This window comes from Xiphophorus hellerii, chromosome 14 (assembly GCF_003331165.1).
Source record: "Xiphophorus hellerii strain 12219 chromosome 14, Xiphophorus_hellerii-4.1, whole genome shotgun sequence".
NCBI lineage: Eukaryota > Metazoa > Chordata > Actinopteri > Cyprinodontiformes > Poeciliidae > Xiphophorus > Xiphophorus hellerii.
In genome coordinates this window covers 28,489,442-28,506,308 of record NC_045685.1, presented here as the reverse complement: position 1 = coordinate 28,506,308, position 16,867 = coordinate 28,489,442, and the positions used below count along the sequence as shown (strand labels likewise).

The 16,867-nt window shown below is 38.8% G+C and overlaps 4 protein-coding genes across 6 annotated transcripts in view; 2 read left to right on the top strand and 2 right to left on the bottom strand.

Annotated features, from left to right (window-relative positions):
• The window catches only part of LOC116732641 (butyrophilin subfamily 2 member A2-like), a 2,486-nt gene extending 1,494 nt beyond the window's left edge, over positions 1-992 (top strand). Inside the window, exons 2-3 of the mRNA XM_032582987.1 lie at positions 188-538; positions 645-992. Of these exons, the coding sequence (XP_032438878.1) occupies positions 188-538; positions 645-856 (563 nt within the window). The 3' untranslated portion in view covers positions 857-992. The remainder of the gene's footprint in view (positions 1-187; positions 539-644) is intronic.
• Positions 1-16,867, bottom strand: part of LOC116732561 (muscle M-line assembly protein unc-89-like) — a 444,643-nt gene that overhangs the window by 76,928 nt on the left and 350,848 nt on the right. The window lies entirely within an intron of this gene.
• LOC116732604 (high affinity immunoglobulin gamma Fc receptor I-like) overlaps positions 1-16,867 on the top strand; it is a 218,664-nt gene that overhangs the window by 41,070 nt on the left and 160,727 nt on the right. The window contains exons 1-8 of one of the 2 annotated variants that reach the window (XM_032582909.1): positions 9,789-9,881; positions 10,667-10,737; positions 11,688-11,723; positions 11,852-12,121; positions 12,201-12,446; positions 12,528-12,710; positions 12,845-12,928; positions 14,261-14,558. In XM_032582909.1, coding sequence (XP_032438800.1) covers positions 10,707-10,737; positions 11,688-11,723; positions 11,852-12,121; positions 12,201-12,446; positions 12,528-12,710; positions 12,845-12,928; positions 14,261-14,355 — 945 coding nt within the window. In that variant the 5' untranslated portion in view covers positions 9,789-9,881; positions 10,667-10,706 and the 3' untranslated portion in view covers positions 14,356-14,558. Of the gene's footprint in view, positions 1-9,788; positions 9,882-10,666; positions 10,738-11,687; positions 11,724-11,851; positions 12,122-12,200; positions 12,447-12,527; positions 12,711-12,844; positions 12,929-14,260; positions 14,559-16,867 lie in introns of those variants that run through there. The other variant, XM_032582907.1, reaches the window with a different exon arrangement.
• The window catches only part of LOC116732605 (high affinity immunoglobulin gamma Fc receptor I-like), a 185,917-nt gene that overhangs the window by 26,483 nt on the left and 142,567 nt on the right, over positions 1-16,867 (bottom strand). The gene's annotated exons all lie outside the window — the stretch shown is intronic.

Below are 16,867 nucleotides of genomic sequence, written 5' to 3'. Positions count from 1 at the left end.
TTAAGATGCAGGTTATGTGTATATACATAATATACAAAGATAAAGAAATAAATAGTACAAAACTAACTAATAATGATAATAATGATAAGAGGGCAGCTGTTATCAGCTGTGTTATCACTAGGAACTAGGAGGTCAGCAGCCAGCTGTGGAAATGCTCTGTTAACTTGTTTTGTTTCTTCTTCTGTAGATAAGATCACAATTGCAGCTAAAACTGGAGACAATGTATCTTTGCCATGTGATGCTAGCAACTTCAAGCCCATCAAAACTGTAGAGTGGAGCAGACCTGATGAGGAGAACAAATATGTAATTTTCTGTCCGAACCAAAATTCAGATCCAGTTATCACAGAAGATCAGTATAAAAACAGAGTGGAGCTACTGAACAGAACAAATGGAAATGTGACAATAGTTTTACACAATGTGGGAACTAATGACAGTGGAATATATGAGTGTTATGTCCAAGGAGGAGGAGGACGGACAAAGAGAGCGGTCAGACTGATCAGCACCGTCAGCCTGGATGTAGCTCCTCCTGCTCCTCAAGGTGAGTGATTATTTCTGGATCAGAACCAGCAGCTTCCTGGTTCTGGATCTCAGATCAGATGATGATCTTCAGTGGGATCAGACTAATTCCTGGTTCTGTTCTGCAGGGAACATGGATGGAAACAGAGGAGAAGGAGGGAATGAGGATGGAGGGAATAAAGACGGGTTAGGGGTCAGTCGAAGTCATGTTGTCCTGATGGTGGCTGTAGCTGCTGTAGCTGCTGTCATTGTTTCCATGGTGATAGTTATTAGGAGGAAGAAGATCAAGACTCCTTCTTCTTTTCTCCCTGAAGATGCACAGAATCCTCAGTTGATCTGACTGAAAGTTGTTGATGTTTCTGGATCATCAGCCAAAGCAGAAACAACGTCGTCTTTAGTCAATAAGAACAAGCTAATGTCAGCAACTGGGACATTTTTTATTTTGTTCTCATATTTAAATGTAAATATGACAAAAACCAGGAAGATCAATAATTTAATGATCAGTTACTTTGCTTATTTCAATACTAACCTGGTCAACCTGTGGATGACTCCTGCACTAATGTGTCCCCTCCGTGAATTGCTACCTTGTCGAGGTGGAGGGGCTTTAATGATTCTCACCTTCTGGGGGGTTAATGGGATTAATAATAATAATTATTATTATTTTAATAATATTATTAAAATATTATTTTTTTATTATTTAATATTATTTTTAATATTATTAAATAATATTTAAAATAATTATTATTAGATTAGATTATTAGTTTATAGATTATTATTAAAAAATATTATTTTAATAATAATCACAATAATAATAATAATAATTAAAATAATAATACTAATAATAATAATTATTAAAACAATAATATTAATGATAGTAATAATAATAATAATAAATATTATTATTTTAATAATAATAATAATTATTATTATTAATAAAATAATAATAATATTAGACCTGTCCTAGAGAGGAATCAGACCAAGAGCAATTCAACAACACGTCTTAGTGCAGCGTTGGCACCACAGATAATAAAATGATGTGAAACTATAATTGGAAAAATGAATAATGTATTTTCTCTGAGTTCTTATTGACACTAATGATGATGTTTAATCTGCTCTAATGTTTTGTCTGCATGTTCAGAAATCTGCTGTTTATATCATAATTACATAACTGGCTCATTTAGTCAATTCTATAAATAAATGTAGATGTACATTAAAGAAATAGAAATATGTGAATAAATGTAAAATATCAGCAGAAAACTTAAACTATTGATTGAACTGATGTGTAATTTTCAGAAATAATCTTTATGTATTTATTTGTAATGTAATTTTACTCAGTTTTGCCTGCTTTGAGGAAATGGAGCAGGAAGTTTATTATCTTCATGCTCTGATTTATAACATTTAGTTATTTAAATAATGCTATAAATCAGCCTGTTATATTCCAGCTTTGATCAGTTTTTATTGATGTTATCTCTTTATATCTAAACTCTAAATGATAAAACTTTATCATTCAGATTAAAGGTCAGACAGTAAAGGACACATCATGCAGTGGGACTTTAGATTAACAAAGTTTGTCTGGGAAAGAAAATATGTTGTTATTGGTGAGAATTTAATGTAAAAATATTACATTTTATTTTGTATAAAAATATTTCTGAATTAAAAGTTTATATTTTTATAAATACAGATCATGTTTCTGGTTTCATGTCTGTCTTGTTTTTTTCATGCTGACTCACATTTCAGGTTCACTATGATACAAATCTCAGCTTCATGGGCAGTTATCAGTTCATATTTTACACCTTAATGACCAAAGTTATTATTGAATTTTATAGCCAACATGTGTGGAAGTTAATCTGGTTTGTCAAGGAAAAATAATTTATCTCAGTGTGATCGCAACCATGAAACTATAGAACAGATGAAAACAGATTCATGTGACGTTCAAAGTTTAAATATGAATTTTCAGATATTTTAGTGAGGATCCAAACATGTTTAAAGGCCAGAGGATCTTCAACCAGCAGCAGGTTTTATGGAAATCATCTCTCCATAACCTGACAGTCTGGGTCAGTTCAGTATTCTGGAGTGGATCATCTGATCAGTGAATTATGAATATTATTAGTTTTGATTCTATATTTCTCCACAGCATGTGAGTTTGTTTCTGCAGAGCATGGACAATATTTGATATTTAAACATTATAAAATGAATTTTGTACCTGTAGAAGATTTATTTTCAGGATCCAGGAGGATTTGGATCATATGTACCTCATGCAGTTTGAACATCAGAGTTTTGGTTTTATGGTAATTAATTCATTCAGACTGAACTCCTGGTGTAAACATGATCAGGAAGAGAAACTGCAGAAACTGGGCAGTGAGCATGAAAACTGCTAAAAGAGTGGAAGATAATAATACTCGATATTTTCTTTGTGGGCTGCCCAGTGGTGCAGTTGGTAGAGCTGTTGCCTGGCAGCAAGAAGGTTCTGGGTTCGATTCCCGGCCCGGGGTCTTTCTGCATGTTCTCCCTGTGCATGCTGGGTTCTCTCTGAGTTCTCCGGCTTCCTCCCAAAAGGTTAATTTAGGTAAATTGGTCTCTCTAAATTCTCCCTAGGTGTGAGTGAGTGTGCATGGTTGTGTCCTGTCTGTCTCTGTGTTGCCCTGCGACAGACTGGTGACCTGTCCAGGTGACCCCACCTCTCACCTGAAATATTCACTACAGAGGCAGCAGCTCCTCCTGACCCCACTAAAGGTCAAGGTGTTAGAAAATGGATGGATTTTCATCTAGTTTTCTTTTTCGGCATCATAGATATTTGGATTGCTGATGTTATTTCAGCAGGGATAGGTTTCATTTCTTCATAACCAGTCCTTTACTGTGAGGCGTTGTCTTGTGTTTCTGTTGTCAGTAGTTAATGAAACCTCCTACAGTGCAAACAGAACCGGTTTTAGTGCCAACATTCCCTCAGGACTTTGTTCCAGGATGTGTTTTAGTGCATTATTTAAAAGAGGCCATCTGTCTCTGAATGAAATATGAAACCAGAAACTGATTTCATCAGGCTTTTACAGTTCAAACAACTTCTTTATGTATGAAGTTTAAGTCATTTGTTAAATGAGACCAAGCATTAATGTCTATTTTTTATTAAAAGAGAGAACAGAGGCCTGCCTGTGTGGAGGGAATGAGGAACTCTAAGTAGAGAAGTCTGCTGTGGTTTTTCCCATCATGAGCTGCTTTCAACACAAACAAACATCAACTTCCTTCCTGTAAACTCAGCGTCTCTATCAACGGTTAGACTGAAGGGGAAATATCAGTTAAAAAAACAGACAGTGCTGCTAAACACAGAACTGCTGATGGTATTTCTTTCTGAATATTTAATGAATCCCTCCATAATTCCTGAATCTGTCCTGGTTTTCCTCTGGGTCTCCTCCTGGTGGGATGAGACCAGATCAGGGAGGCGTCCATCATAACCAGATGCTGATCCACATCTGGATCCTCTCTACATGGAGAAGCAGCAGCTCTATTCTGAGTCCCTCCAGGATGAACAAGCTTCTGTGTCCAAGAAAAAACCCAGACAGAGGAAACTCATTTCAGCTGCTTGTATCTGTGACTTCGTTCTTTCAGTCTCTACCCAAAGCTCATGACCAGAGATGAGGACAGGAATGTAGATCAACCGGTAAATTGTTTTAGCTCAACTCACTCATGAACAATATACCAAAACTAGAACATTTCTCAAGAAATGTAAACGGGGCCTGCCAAAGTGTGCCCGTCGGTTTGGACCCAGAGTTCTGATGCTTAAAATTAGCATCAATGCTAAGCTTAGCAAAAAGGTATTCAATAGCATGTGGAGAATCACAAGCATGTTGACTAACATGGACTTATGTCATTCAATATGTTGAAGTTAGTGTGTAAGTGTCAGGAAGTGGTGGTGAATGGTGGTGAGGTAAACACAGCAGACCCAGGTTGAACGGAGAAAACGATTTTAATGGTGAAAAAAGGTACAAATAATTCAAGAAGTCCAGAAACCCGGCAGCACAGCAGAGTGGAAGGCACTGGTAGCAACAGGTCGCACGACTAGGCAAACATTCAACAGAAAGACAGGACGAGGACTCGACAGAAACGCAGAGACACAGGTGACATTAAATACACGGAGGGTGATCAGGGAACGAGACGCAGCTGGGAACAATCAGGGGGAAGATGGAACAACACGGAGACTCAGGAAACACAGAAACTCAAAATAAACACAGAAATACACAGATTATGACAATAAGCTAAAATTGGCCAAAATGCTAATGTTAGCATAAATGCTGTCACTAGCATTCCTGATCGTTCCTGGAGCTTCTTCAGAAATGTGTACTGTGGACGCTAACATTAGTGTTAGCTGCTACATGTTTAGCATTGAGATGCTATTTTAGGCTAGCATAGATTCTCTGATAGGCTAACTCCTTTTAGCAAAACCTGAACATAACAACAGTCTTTCCCAGCATCCATTAGAAGTAGAAATGAACCTGCAGTGGGACTAGTGGAGTGGCTTCGCCATCCATTGCTGTTGTTAGTGGATGCATCAGACTTACAGGCATAGCAGAAACATGGCAGCATGCTAACTGTTAATAAAACAGAGGCCTGTTTGGTTTTACCCTCTGCAGAGAACTGTTGACCAAACAGTGTTTACTGTTTAAACGTGTCTACAGCTACAGACTCAGAGTCCAGGCTGGTTGTGTCTGCAGATCATATTTATGTTCTTGTTCACATTCATCTGTTTCCTCCAGACATTTCAGGATGAAACTAAGAAGAGCTGAGAGATCTGCAGTTCCTCTGAGTCTCTCCTTCAAACCAAGGATTCAGTGAAAAGTTCAGGTTCAGGCAGGTAGAAAACAGGAATGTCCTTAAAGACAGATTCCTTCACGTTCAACTTGGATCATATCAAAGCTGATAACAGACAAGTTTCATCTTGTTGGTATGAAAGGTATTTTATTGTTGGTAGATCTCTCCCTTTCCCAGTAATCAGATTATTATTATAACTGAAAGTTCAGGTTCACTGTGTTTAAACTTCCTGCTGATAAAGTTTCTTTACGGTCAGAGAGCTGAAGTCTGCAGACATAATAAAAGGTTTGAAGGACAAAGTCTGAGGGTTTTCATCATTTACAGCTTCATGTTTCTCTGTTATCTGAACTACAGAGGAGCCATTTTGAATGTTGGCTATAGAGACTGAAGATTCACATGAACAAGTTGTGTAGAAAGAGCGATTCTTTAATATTCCTCTATGATGAATTGATGTGATGTTTTTACCCAGAGTTTTGGCTTGTAAGAATCAGAGGCATATTTTTCTTTAGCTTTAGGGATTTACAATATGAGCTAGAGGGTTTTGTGAAGATTATTTTCGGTTTTCGTTTCCCATAAAGGCTCTTCGTGCGAGTCAAACATCAGAGTTAATGACCTCAACATGTTGACTCATGGGCGGTGCTGCTGGAAAATCCCAGATAAGCCAAATGCTTTAAGCCTTTATTTACTGGCCTCTCTTCTCTTTATAGTAGAAGGTTACATTGATCTCACCTTAACTGACTAAAAATAAAACTTGTTCCTCTAATGCAGCGGAGCTGAGAGATCAGAACTGGAAACTTTATACTGAACTTGTTTCTTTTCCTCTTGTGAATCTTTAGTAAGTTTTTTATGTTTTACTCAGACTGCAGCTCTTCCTGTTTATCACTTCTGTTCCTCTAACATGAATCTGTCGGAAACCAGAACTCAGTAAACTCTTGTTCCTCCACTGTCCTGCAGCAAACTTTGTTTTTCTGGATCAGATCTTTTTATGTCTAAATGTAAAGACCAAAGTCAGAACCAAGGAGTTCCTGTTTGTTCTTTATTCCTGTTAGGACTCCTCCCTCAGTGGAATCAAGTCACCTTTCAAACAAAAACAAAACCTGATCCTCTTTAACCAAGAATTATTGTCATCACATTATGAAGAAATACCCAGATGCATGCTGGGAAACACCATGGTTCAGAATAATGTGGGACTTTTATTTTCTTATAATTTAACTGCTGATTGGTTATTACTCTGACTCAAACTTATATGTAACTTTAATATCTCACAGGCCGTTTCTGATCTGAGCTGCCAGGTGCAGACCTCACTGATCTCTGACCTTAATCTTTATGCTTTGAATTTCAAATGATGACGGAAAACTGGGCAGGGCGTTACCGTGGCAACTCACCTGCTGCTGCAAGTGGTAAACAAAGAGCCAGTCAGACGTGTTTCAGCAGGTTTTATGTCTCTGTGTTTTTCTCAGGTAGAAGTTATTTCAGGTTGAATGCAGAATAAACTGTTTTCTGTTGATTCTGATCTGAGCTGAAGGAAAAGAGAAACTGTTCAGTTTAAAATGTTCAGAGAAACAGAACTGAACACAAACTGTTTTTAATTCTAGAAAACAAAGAAATATTCTAGTAGATAGTCATCAGTCATCAGTTTCTGTTCGCAGATTAAACCTACCACACCTGGTTATGTCAGCATCCATCATCATTGTTTACCTGCTGGCAAACAATAAAGGCTGACAGCTTCTGGGCTGATTGCCAGAATCAGACAAACATCCAGAAACCAGTATGAACCCAGTTAGAGGAGAGCAGCAATGATCAGAACCTTTTCTGCTTCAGAACCAGAACTTAGAACATGTTAGAGGCTCAGACTTTATAAAGCACAGCAGCATGGTTTCACTATATTCTTATAGTGACATAAAACTTTTTATGTCACTATAAGAATATTAGTAACATTCTGTCTGTTATAACCTGCAGAAGCTGGTAACATGAACAGCCTTACTGACTGATTACAACAACAACAGAGTCTGAGAGAGTTTGCATGAATTTACATGTTGATTTGGATCTCTGAGCAGATCATGTTCTATAGAACATGATAAACTTGATGACGTGTAAAACATTGTTTTGCATGTTTGGTTCTTTGGTGGCTGTAGCGGCTAAAATCCTATCTTTTAGGCTACTGGTTGTTGTGCTTGAAGGCGTTGTTCTTACATGCGTTCAGTAGAGATTTACCATGTCGATCTTTAGTTTGACTTATAAAAAGGTCATTTATTGAACAGAACAATGTCCATTGTTTTGCTACTTCCATGTAGCTACACGTAAATTCAACCTCAAAACCTAAACCAAACACAGTGGAAAACTGTTGCCTCTTCCCACTAACAACACCTGAACAGAATCACCGTTGACCTTAAATACCCATCCCCCATCAGACACACAGAACTCAAAATGAAATTCGCCCCCTGGTGGCGATAAACACAGAAAAGGATAAATGGCTCCTACAGTGGCTGTAAACAGAATCAGGCCGGATCAGAATTTACATATTAAAATATAGCATGGAAAAGCATTCATACACTGTAATCATACAGAGTTATTAGAATAATTAAGAGTGAAACTGCTGAAGATGAAACCTCTGTGATCATCTGATCTAGGATGTTGAATCTGTCTCCAGACAGGAAGTGGATCAGATGATCCAGTGGATCAAACACAACAGTCTGGAGCTAAAATCACTAAAAACTGTAGAGATTAAAGAGAAAAGTACCATCACTTCCTCACCAACCCATGAAAACTGAAACACCAACAGTTTCTGGATTCTCCAGACCTGAACAGAGAAAATGTTCAGAAGGTCCAGAAACTGACTGACTGGTTTTCAGTTTGTTCTGTTCTGGTTTCCTGAAGGCTGCACTGAAAAAAAAACCTTTGGTTCTGTAAATATAACCCTGAGTTATTATTTAAATTCTACAACAAATGATCATGTCAGCAACTTTACAGTACCATGATATATTTATTGTGTTACTTTGAATTAATAAATCTGTATCAAATAGATTCCATCTAACATGTAAAGTAGAAATAATAAACTATTTTAATAATTGTCCTAATTATCAAAAGCATAAAGTGTAATCTGATAGACTGAACCTGAAGCAATAGACTTAAATTTTATCAGCTAAACAGGAGATTAATTATTGCTTATGTTCAAGTAAAATTGACCTGCGAGTTTGTCTCATTAATCTTATTAATAATTAAAATTAACTTAGAGTTTTTCAAGTGAAAATTACACAAAAAAATTCTAAGAATAAAAACTTTCTGAATGTTTTCAGGGAGATTATGAGACAGACAGTCTGGTTAAATATGCCGCTGACATCATCAGGTTTAATAGACTGATCAACATAGAGGCCTGTTGCAATAAATCAATGAATCAATAAATCAATAAATCACATGATTAATTAAACAGGCCTACCAACATCCCCCTTTATACTTAAATGAATTAATTTCCACTGTATTTCATGGTGTGTGTGTTTCATGGTGTGTGTGTTTCATGGTGTGTGTGTTTCATGGTGTGTGTGTTTCATGGTGTGTGTGTTTCATGGTGTGTATCTCCAGAGTGAGTGACCTGCTGTCATGTTTGATTCATTTCTAAATGATGTTTGCTGCTGTTTGGTTTTTAGTCAGATTCTGTCTGCTCCAGTTTATGAACGTTAATCACCAGCATGAAGACATGACCTCACTGCTTCTTCCTGTCTGAAACGTCAGACATGACGCCAACATGGAGTCAGTTTGCTGATCTGATCCAGTCTGATGCTGAAGCTCCAACGTTTCTGATCTCCAGCAGGAAACAAACCAGCATGAAGGGAAGCTGCAGTCAGGCTTCTGGTCTCTACTGGGACCAGACAGGCTGAGCTTTAATGAGGCATCATGGGTAAAATGATAGATTAAACTAGTTTAAACTTTCATAACATTTCATAAATATCAATCCTATTTTCAAATATCTTTAAGCTGAGATATTGAGATAATAAGAGTTCATCTCTCCAGGTTATAAATCTGCTGCTGAGCCTCTTCTGAGTTCAGGTGTTAAAGTGACGAAGTGAAAAATCTCCATTGTTCCTGTTAAACTTCAGCTCTTCAGTTATTCTTCCTCTTTCTGACTGAAAGGGTCAAAGGTCAACATTCATTCAAATTCAGCCACATCAACAGGAACCAGGAAACCACCATCATGAAGTTCCCAGAACTTCCTCTTTGTGTCTCAAACCAACATCAGTTTTATGTTGATCAGTTAAAGTTCTGGGACTTTGTCCCGGTTCCTACTGTCATCAGAGGAGCTGAGGATTCTGGAATAAACCCAAACTCTGTGAAACAGATGTGACCAGATGTTTCACAACTTCTGAAAACAAAAAGACTTTTTCTCTCCTTTAAATGTCACAACAGAAACGTTTACAGAATCTATTTATCATATCTCTTCCCCAGATGGATCAGATGGATAAGGTCGCTGACCCACCTGCCAGAGAGACTCCATACTGTAGCTGTGCAAACAGCGACCCCTGCTGGACAAACGCAAACATAACGATCCAAGGAAGAGGATTATGATTATGGTCAGAAATTTTACTTATTAAAAAACGTTTCAAAGATCAGAAACACATTCAATTCTGACCACGGAAACATCAGCAGATAAAAGATTCAGATTAAATGCAACATGTCCAAAAATTATGATTTGCTGTCAATTTCTGTAACCCTTGTTTTGTTTTTATTTTATTGTTTTGTTTTTATTTTATTTGATTCAATTTCCAAATTTAATTGAAAAATTACCAGATTTTGTCTTTAATATTAAACCATCAGCTTCAGAGGAAAAGACAAAGTTTCTCTGTTTCTGAGAACATGAAGAGTTTCCCAACAATAAAAACAATTTTAATATCTGAACTGTAAATGTGTCAGATTGACCCCAACTGGAGGTCAAAGTGTAAATCATGGCGGCCTGAGGGTTTCATGAGGAACAGCGCCCCCTGCTGGACAAACACAAACCTTCAGCTCCAGAGGAAAGTTTGGTTTTTAGAAAGTTTCTCAACAAAGGTGATCATATAAAGTTTTATTATATAAAACAATGAAAACTTTATTTTCCACTGCAGTGACTGATTTATTAGATATTTTACCGTCTAATGAATAAACTGACTGTAAACCTGAACAACCAGCAGGGAGGAATTAAACTGATCATGTTAAATCAAACCATTTAACTTCTCTATTTCATGTCAGAAGGTCTAAGCTGCACTTTGTGTGATATTTTCCTCCATCTTGTTTCAGAGTGAAACCTGATGAAGAGCCTCTGAGGAAGAGGGAGGGTTTTACTCTGTGCTAAAACCGCAGATTGTGTTTGTGTTTTCAGACAGGATCTGATGAAAACAGTCTGATCTCTGAGAGCCGCCATGAAGGAAACATCTGTCCTGTTCCTGCTCAGTGAGTACAGACTCTGTTCATCTGCTGCTGGTTCAATGAGTTAAACACTGAGAGGACGAGCTGAGGGAGGTGAGACAGCTGCAGCTTTATTCACAGAAAGAAACATCCAGTTCAGTCGCATTGAAATCAGTTCAGCAGAAAAAGGTTTTTAAATGAAGATGTTTCCTCTCAGAAACACTTTTCATTTTTCCTGTTTGTGTGAATCTGAAGCTTAAATGTGTCAAAGTTGTGATGAATTTGCTCTTCATGTCAGACATGCAGCATGTTGTAGTTTCCATCATAACAGCCGTTGGTGCAACATGCAGCAACGTCTAGAGAAGTGAAGCTGCAGGATAACAGAGCAGCTCTGATAATCAGTGAAGCTGCAGCAGAGAGATGACTGCATCCTGTCATCCCTCCTTCCTGCTGCTGGAACAAGCGGCCATGTCTGATCAGCTGAACGTCAGGAGGAGCTGAGAGGTTTGGAGAACCAGAGGAAGCTCAGCACACGTCCAAGAGGAACCTCTGAGTTCACAGTGATGGACTGGAGGTGCTGCTGATCGGACCTGAGAAACACGTTAAGATTAGTAAAGGACTGAGAGTTTCGGCCTCAAGCTGAGAGCCTAATAATAACCTCTGGTCTGAGCTGCCTGTCAGTCTGACTGTTTTATCAAAGATCTCTGCAGAGCGACAAACCACAGACACCAGGGCCTGAAAAAGTAAAGAGTTTGTTTTCATTGACAGTAGCTACAGTTTATATAATCATCTTTCAGTGTAGATCCTATCAACAGCTTGGCTGGTCCACAGATTCTGTCCATGAAAGTAATGAACAGAACCAGTGACAAAGTGCAGCTCTGGTGGAGACCAACTCTCACCGGAAACTAGACTGACTTACTGCCAGCAATGTGGATATTTATAGAAGATATATTTTATATTTAGTTATTCAAAATGATTCTTTATTCTCTCTTTAGTTCTGACCTCAGTGCTGTGCTGCACAAAAACACAAGGTTGGTTCATTTAAATTTATCTAAGTACTCTACACATTTAAAACCTCACACCGTTTTCCACAAAAACATTTGGTTTCATGGTCAGACTTGTTTTATTTAAAATAAAAAGCAGCAGTTTTTCCTTCCAGCTGCTCTGACTGTGAGTCCCAGCAGATCTCAGTTCTTTATCAGAGAATCAGTGTCTCTGATCTGTGAGGATGAAAATGGATCTGATGGATGGACTGTGAGGAGAAACACAACCAGAGGAACCAGGACGCAATGTGGTGATGGATGGGGGAAATTAAATGGTTCTACCTGTAAAATTGGCTACTTGTTCACATCAGATACTGGTCTGTACTGGTGTGAGTCCATGTCTGGATCCTCCAGCAGCAGCAGCAGCATCCAGCTCTCTGTCTCTGGTAAGATCAGACTGTGGAGTTAGTGTTGCTGAAGCTGTGTGGAAATGGATGAAATGCTGTAGTTTGTCTCTGTGTTGAGGTGGATCAGTGATCCTGCAGAGTCCTGTCCTCCCTGTGATGGAGGGAGATGACGTCACTCTGAGCTGCAGAGCAAAGAATCCAACCCACAACCTCCCAGCTGCTTTCTATAAAGATGGCTCCTTCATTGGTGATGGACCATCAGGTCACATGACCCTCCTCCATGTTTCCAGCTCTGATGAAGGCCTCTATAAATGTAACATCAGCCGTCATGGAGAGTCTCCATCCAGCAGGATCTCTGTCAAAGGTCAGAGGTCAGCAGCTTCTCTGTCTGCTTCAACCTTCATCAGGAGACAAGAAATAAATTATTACCTTTGATTCATTTCAGAGAGAATCTCCTCCACTCCTCCTTCCTCCTCCACTCCTCCTTCATCCTCCACTCCTCCTCCTCCTCCTCCTTCATCTCTTCCCACCATCTCAGTCGTTGTTTCCATTTCTATCTTTCTGGTTTTGCTCTCATTAATTCTTCTGGTTCTTCTGGTGAGACGATGTTTCTGCAGGAAACCTGAAGGTGAACTTTGAATATTGTTTTTTTTTACTCATTTTAACAGACATGCAGTTTAAACTTTTTTTTTTGCATGTTTAGTTTTAATGATTTAATGAAGTTACTCTGATAAATTCTGCTGGTTGTTCTGTTTATCTCAGCTGAAGGAGGAAAAGATGGAGAAAAGGAAATTAGAGAACTGAAAACCTTCATTAATCAGCTGCAGCCAATCAGGAGCAGCAGAGGTAATTCCTCACATCAAGTTAAAGTTAAAACTTTTTATTTCAAAAACCAAATCAAATGCAGAAAGTTTCTCGTTTTCTGTTGGACAGGAAAGATTTTTATCTGTTTAACTGCTGGTTCACAACAAATCATTTCACTTTTTACAGAGAAGTTCAGTTTTATTATTCTCTATGGATAAAGAAGCTTTTAGATTTAGTTTCCATGCAGTACCCCTAGGGGGCGCCGCAGGCCAGCAGTGGTCCAGGAACCACAGTTTGAGAAGGAAAGAGTTAGATGGTTTTGGTAGCTGCTTGCTGTTCCTCTGAGTGTTTCTGCAGCCTGTTGTTATTAAAGCTAGCATGCTAACAGTTAAAGCTAGCATTCTAACAGTTAACAGGCTAACAGCTCTGTGGTTATTAATGCTAGCAGGCTAACAGTTAACATGCTAACAGCTCTGTGGTTATTAATGCTAGCAGGCTAACAGTTAACAGGCTAACAGCTCTGTGGTTATTAAAGCTAGCAGGCTAAAAGTTAACAGGCTAACAGCTCTGTGGTTATTAATGCTAGCAGGCTAACAGTTAACAACTCTGTGGTTATTAAAGCTAGCATGCTAACAGTTAAAGCTAGCATTGTAACAGTTAACAGGCTAACAACTCTGTGGTCATAAAAGCTAGCAGGCTAACAGTTCACAGGCTAACAACTCTGTGGTTATAAAAGCTAGCAGGCTAACAGTTCACAGGCTAACAGCTCTGTGGTTAGTAATGCTAGCAGGCTAACAGTTAACAGGCTAACAGCTCTGTGGTTATTAGTGCTAGCAGGCTAACAGTTAACAACTCTGTAGTTATTAATGCTAGCAGGCTAACAGTTAACAGTTAACAACTCTGTGGTTATTAATGCTAGCAGACTACCAGTCAACAGGCTAACAGCTCTGTGGTTATAAAAGCTAGCAGGCTAACAGTTCACAGGCTAACAGCTCTGTGGTTAGTAATGCTAGCAGGCTAACAGTTAACAGGCTAACACCTCTGTGGTTATTAATGCTAGCAGACTAATAGTTAACAGGCTAACAGCTCTGTGGTTATTAAAGCTAGCAGGCTAACAGTTAACAGGCTAACAGCTCTGTGGTTCTCCAGCTTCCTGTTATTGAAGGAAACATGCGGGTCAAACTGGAGCTGCTCCAGAGAACTGGGAGGTTTAAACTGGTTCCCAGTTGGACCAGCAGACCTGACCATTAGGAGCATCCAGCCTCCTTCAGGCTGTCTGCAGTTTGACCAGGAAGCTGATAACACACTTCCTGCAGCTCAGAGTGGATCACTGAGTGGATCAGAGCAGCACTAAGCTGACTGTTTGTGCTGCAGGAACCTCTACATGCGTCCTCTACTCAGCGCGGAGGACAGACGTCCATCAGGGACAGATCGTCTGCAGAGCCACAGCGGCTCCGTCTTCAATCTGAGCAAATCTGGTCCAAATCTTCAGAAAACTGCTGTCCTGCTGCAGCAGCTCCAAGCCTTCAACATCTGGTCCACAGTTTCTTCCTTTTCCAGCATGTTAAGAAAACTGTGGTACAAAGATACGTGTCTGTTGCATTCCTTGTTCTTGTGATGATTTTATAATACTGTTATGTTCCAAATAAATAAATAAACAGCATGAAACCCACTGACCCGGTTCTGGTCCATCGCGCTGACCCTCCCAGACTTTCTCTGTCAAGAGGTCAAAGGTCACAACATCTTGCTGGAGGGTTTAGAAACAACCGATGAGTTTCTGCTGCCACTCATCACGTGACTCCATCAGCAGGCCTGACATGTCATTCCTGCTGCCACCTGGTGACAGGAACCTGGTACTGCAACCACAATGTTCTAGTGAAACAGTGAAGGAGTTTCAATAAGTGATTATTAATTATTATTATTATTATTAATATTTCAGGTAACTTTGAGAATATTTCATAGCTGCTGGTTGATCCTAAACTCACCTGATCAGGTTTAACACGAGAACATTTTAAATGTTTCAGGCATTTAAATATAAACTCAGCAGATAATCTGGACATTTTCTGATCGATTCAACATTTTTAATGTAACACTCACTGGTTTGGTTCGGTTACATCATCGGTTCTGGTCATGAACCAGTGATGTGACTGTAAGATGCTCTAAAGCACAGATTACCCCTGAACCCAACCCCTGATCCATCCATCCATCCATCCATCCATCCATTTATTTAGTTATTTAGTTATTTATTTTCTAACACCTTGTCCCTTAGTGGGGTCAGGAGGAGCTGCTGCCTCTCCAGCTAACGTTTTGAGCGAGAGGCGGGGTCACCTGGAGGCGGGGTCACCTGGACAGGTCGCCAGTCTGTCGCAGCGCCAGACTGATCAAATGAGAAATTAAAGATTCACTAAAAAAACTTGATGTTAAAACTGAAGGAGCTCCAAAGAGCCAGAACTCTTGAGTAATGTTCAACTCGGAGGATCATCCACCAGGGGGAGACAAACCATCCACCAGGGGGAGACAAACCATCCACCAGGGGGAGACAAACCATCCACCAGGGGGAGACAAACCATCCACTGTTCCACCAACAGAAACAGTTTTTCTCAGCAGCTTTGGTTCGTTTCTCACAACAGAAGTGAAATTCTTCATACTTGTTCAATCTTTAAATCATTGTGTCACTGATGCACCTAAAATCAGCTTCCTGTTACTTTCAACAAGTTAAAAATGCGTCTGTGCATCATGCAAGTGATTATGTATTTTTCTCTGTTTTTCATGCACTTTCAATTGTTTCATGAAGACCAACATGTGTTATACAGGTCTGTGTTGAAATATCTTGGTCACATTCTATGTTAACTTTCAAAATGCTTTCTATACATTTGTATGAAATGTTTACAGAAATCCATCCTGAACTGATGAATGTCTTACAAGTGAATCCTGAGTTTCTCTGATGGAGGTAAATGTGTGAACCATTAGATGAACCAGTTTTCTGAAATAGATTGAAGGCTCATCATATACCTGATCAACTGGCAGGTTTATAGTCTATAGAACAACATGATGATACATTTCTGATGATGAAGGACGAAGATTTGGACGAGTCAACAGCCAGAGAGAGGAAGAGGAAGAGGAGGAAGAGTCAGAAGAATCTGAGGACATGATTCTAGTTTCCATCAGTCAATGGAGTTCATCTCATCCTCTTCATTCCTGAAGTCATTTTTCCCAGCATGCCGATGGAAACTATAATGTACAGTAAAGTAATCTACTGTGTTGTTTTCCTTCAGGAGATTCTCTCATGTTCCTGTTGCTGCTTTTTCTTTATGCTCTGCTTCCTGTATCTCCATCATAAGGTCTGTCAACAAATCAGTAAAATCATAAATGTTCATCTTCTCCAGTCTCTTGCTGTTCATCTCCCATAATTACAATTTACAATACAAGTTATCTAAACTTTATCCATAGTTTACATCAGAACTTTCCTCCAGAATCAGTTTAATGTGACTATTTGGTCTAAACTCAGTGAAACAAGAATTTATTATTCTGATGAACTGACATGTTTATTAATACAGATGTTTAACTTTGAGGATGAATTAATGATTTAGAGAAAGAAACTGGATTCTGCAGGTAATTTATTCTGTTTTGATGTATAAATAGTTTTAAAAATGCTCTTACTGCTTTGCAAATATCAAAAATGATTTGAGAAATGAACCAAAGTGACGGAGAAAAACTGTAACGTCTTGGTGAACAAAGATTCATGTTAGGAAGCAAAAATTAATCACAAAACGATCAAAAGAAACTTGGAAAAAACTTTATTTATACAAAGAATTTTAAAATAAATAATCCACACAGATAATATATAAAGAAATGTTATCTGGTAGACAAGAACAAAGATCACAGTGATTGTCAGTCCATGGCGCCCCCTAGTGGCAGAGCAGAACCAGCTGGGAGTCACTGAGGTCCAGATGGAAACGGAGGGAAGATCAGCAACATGGT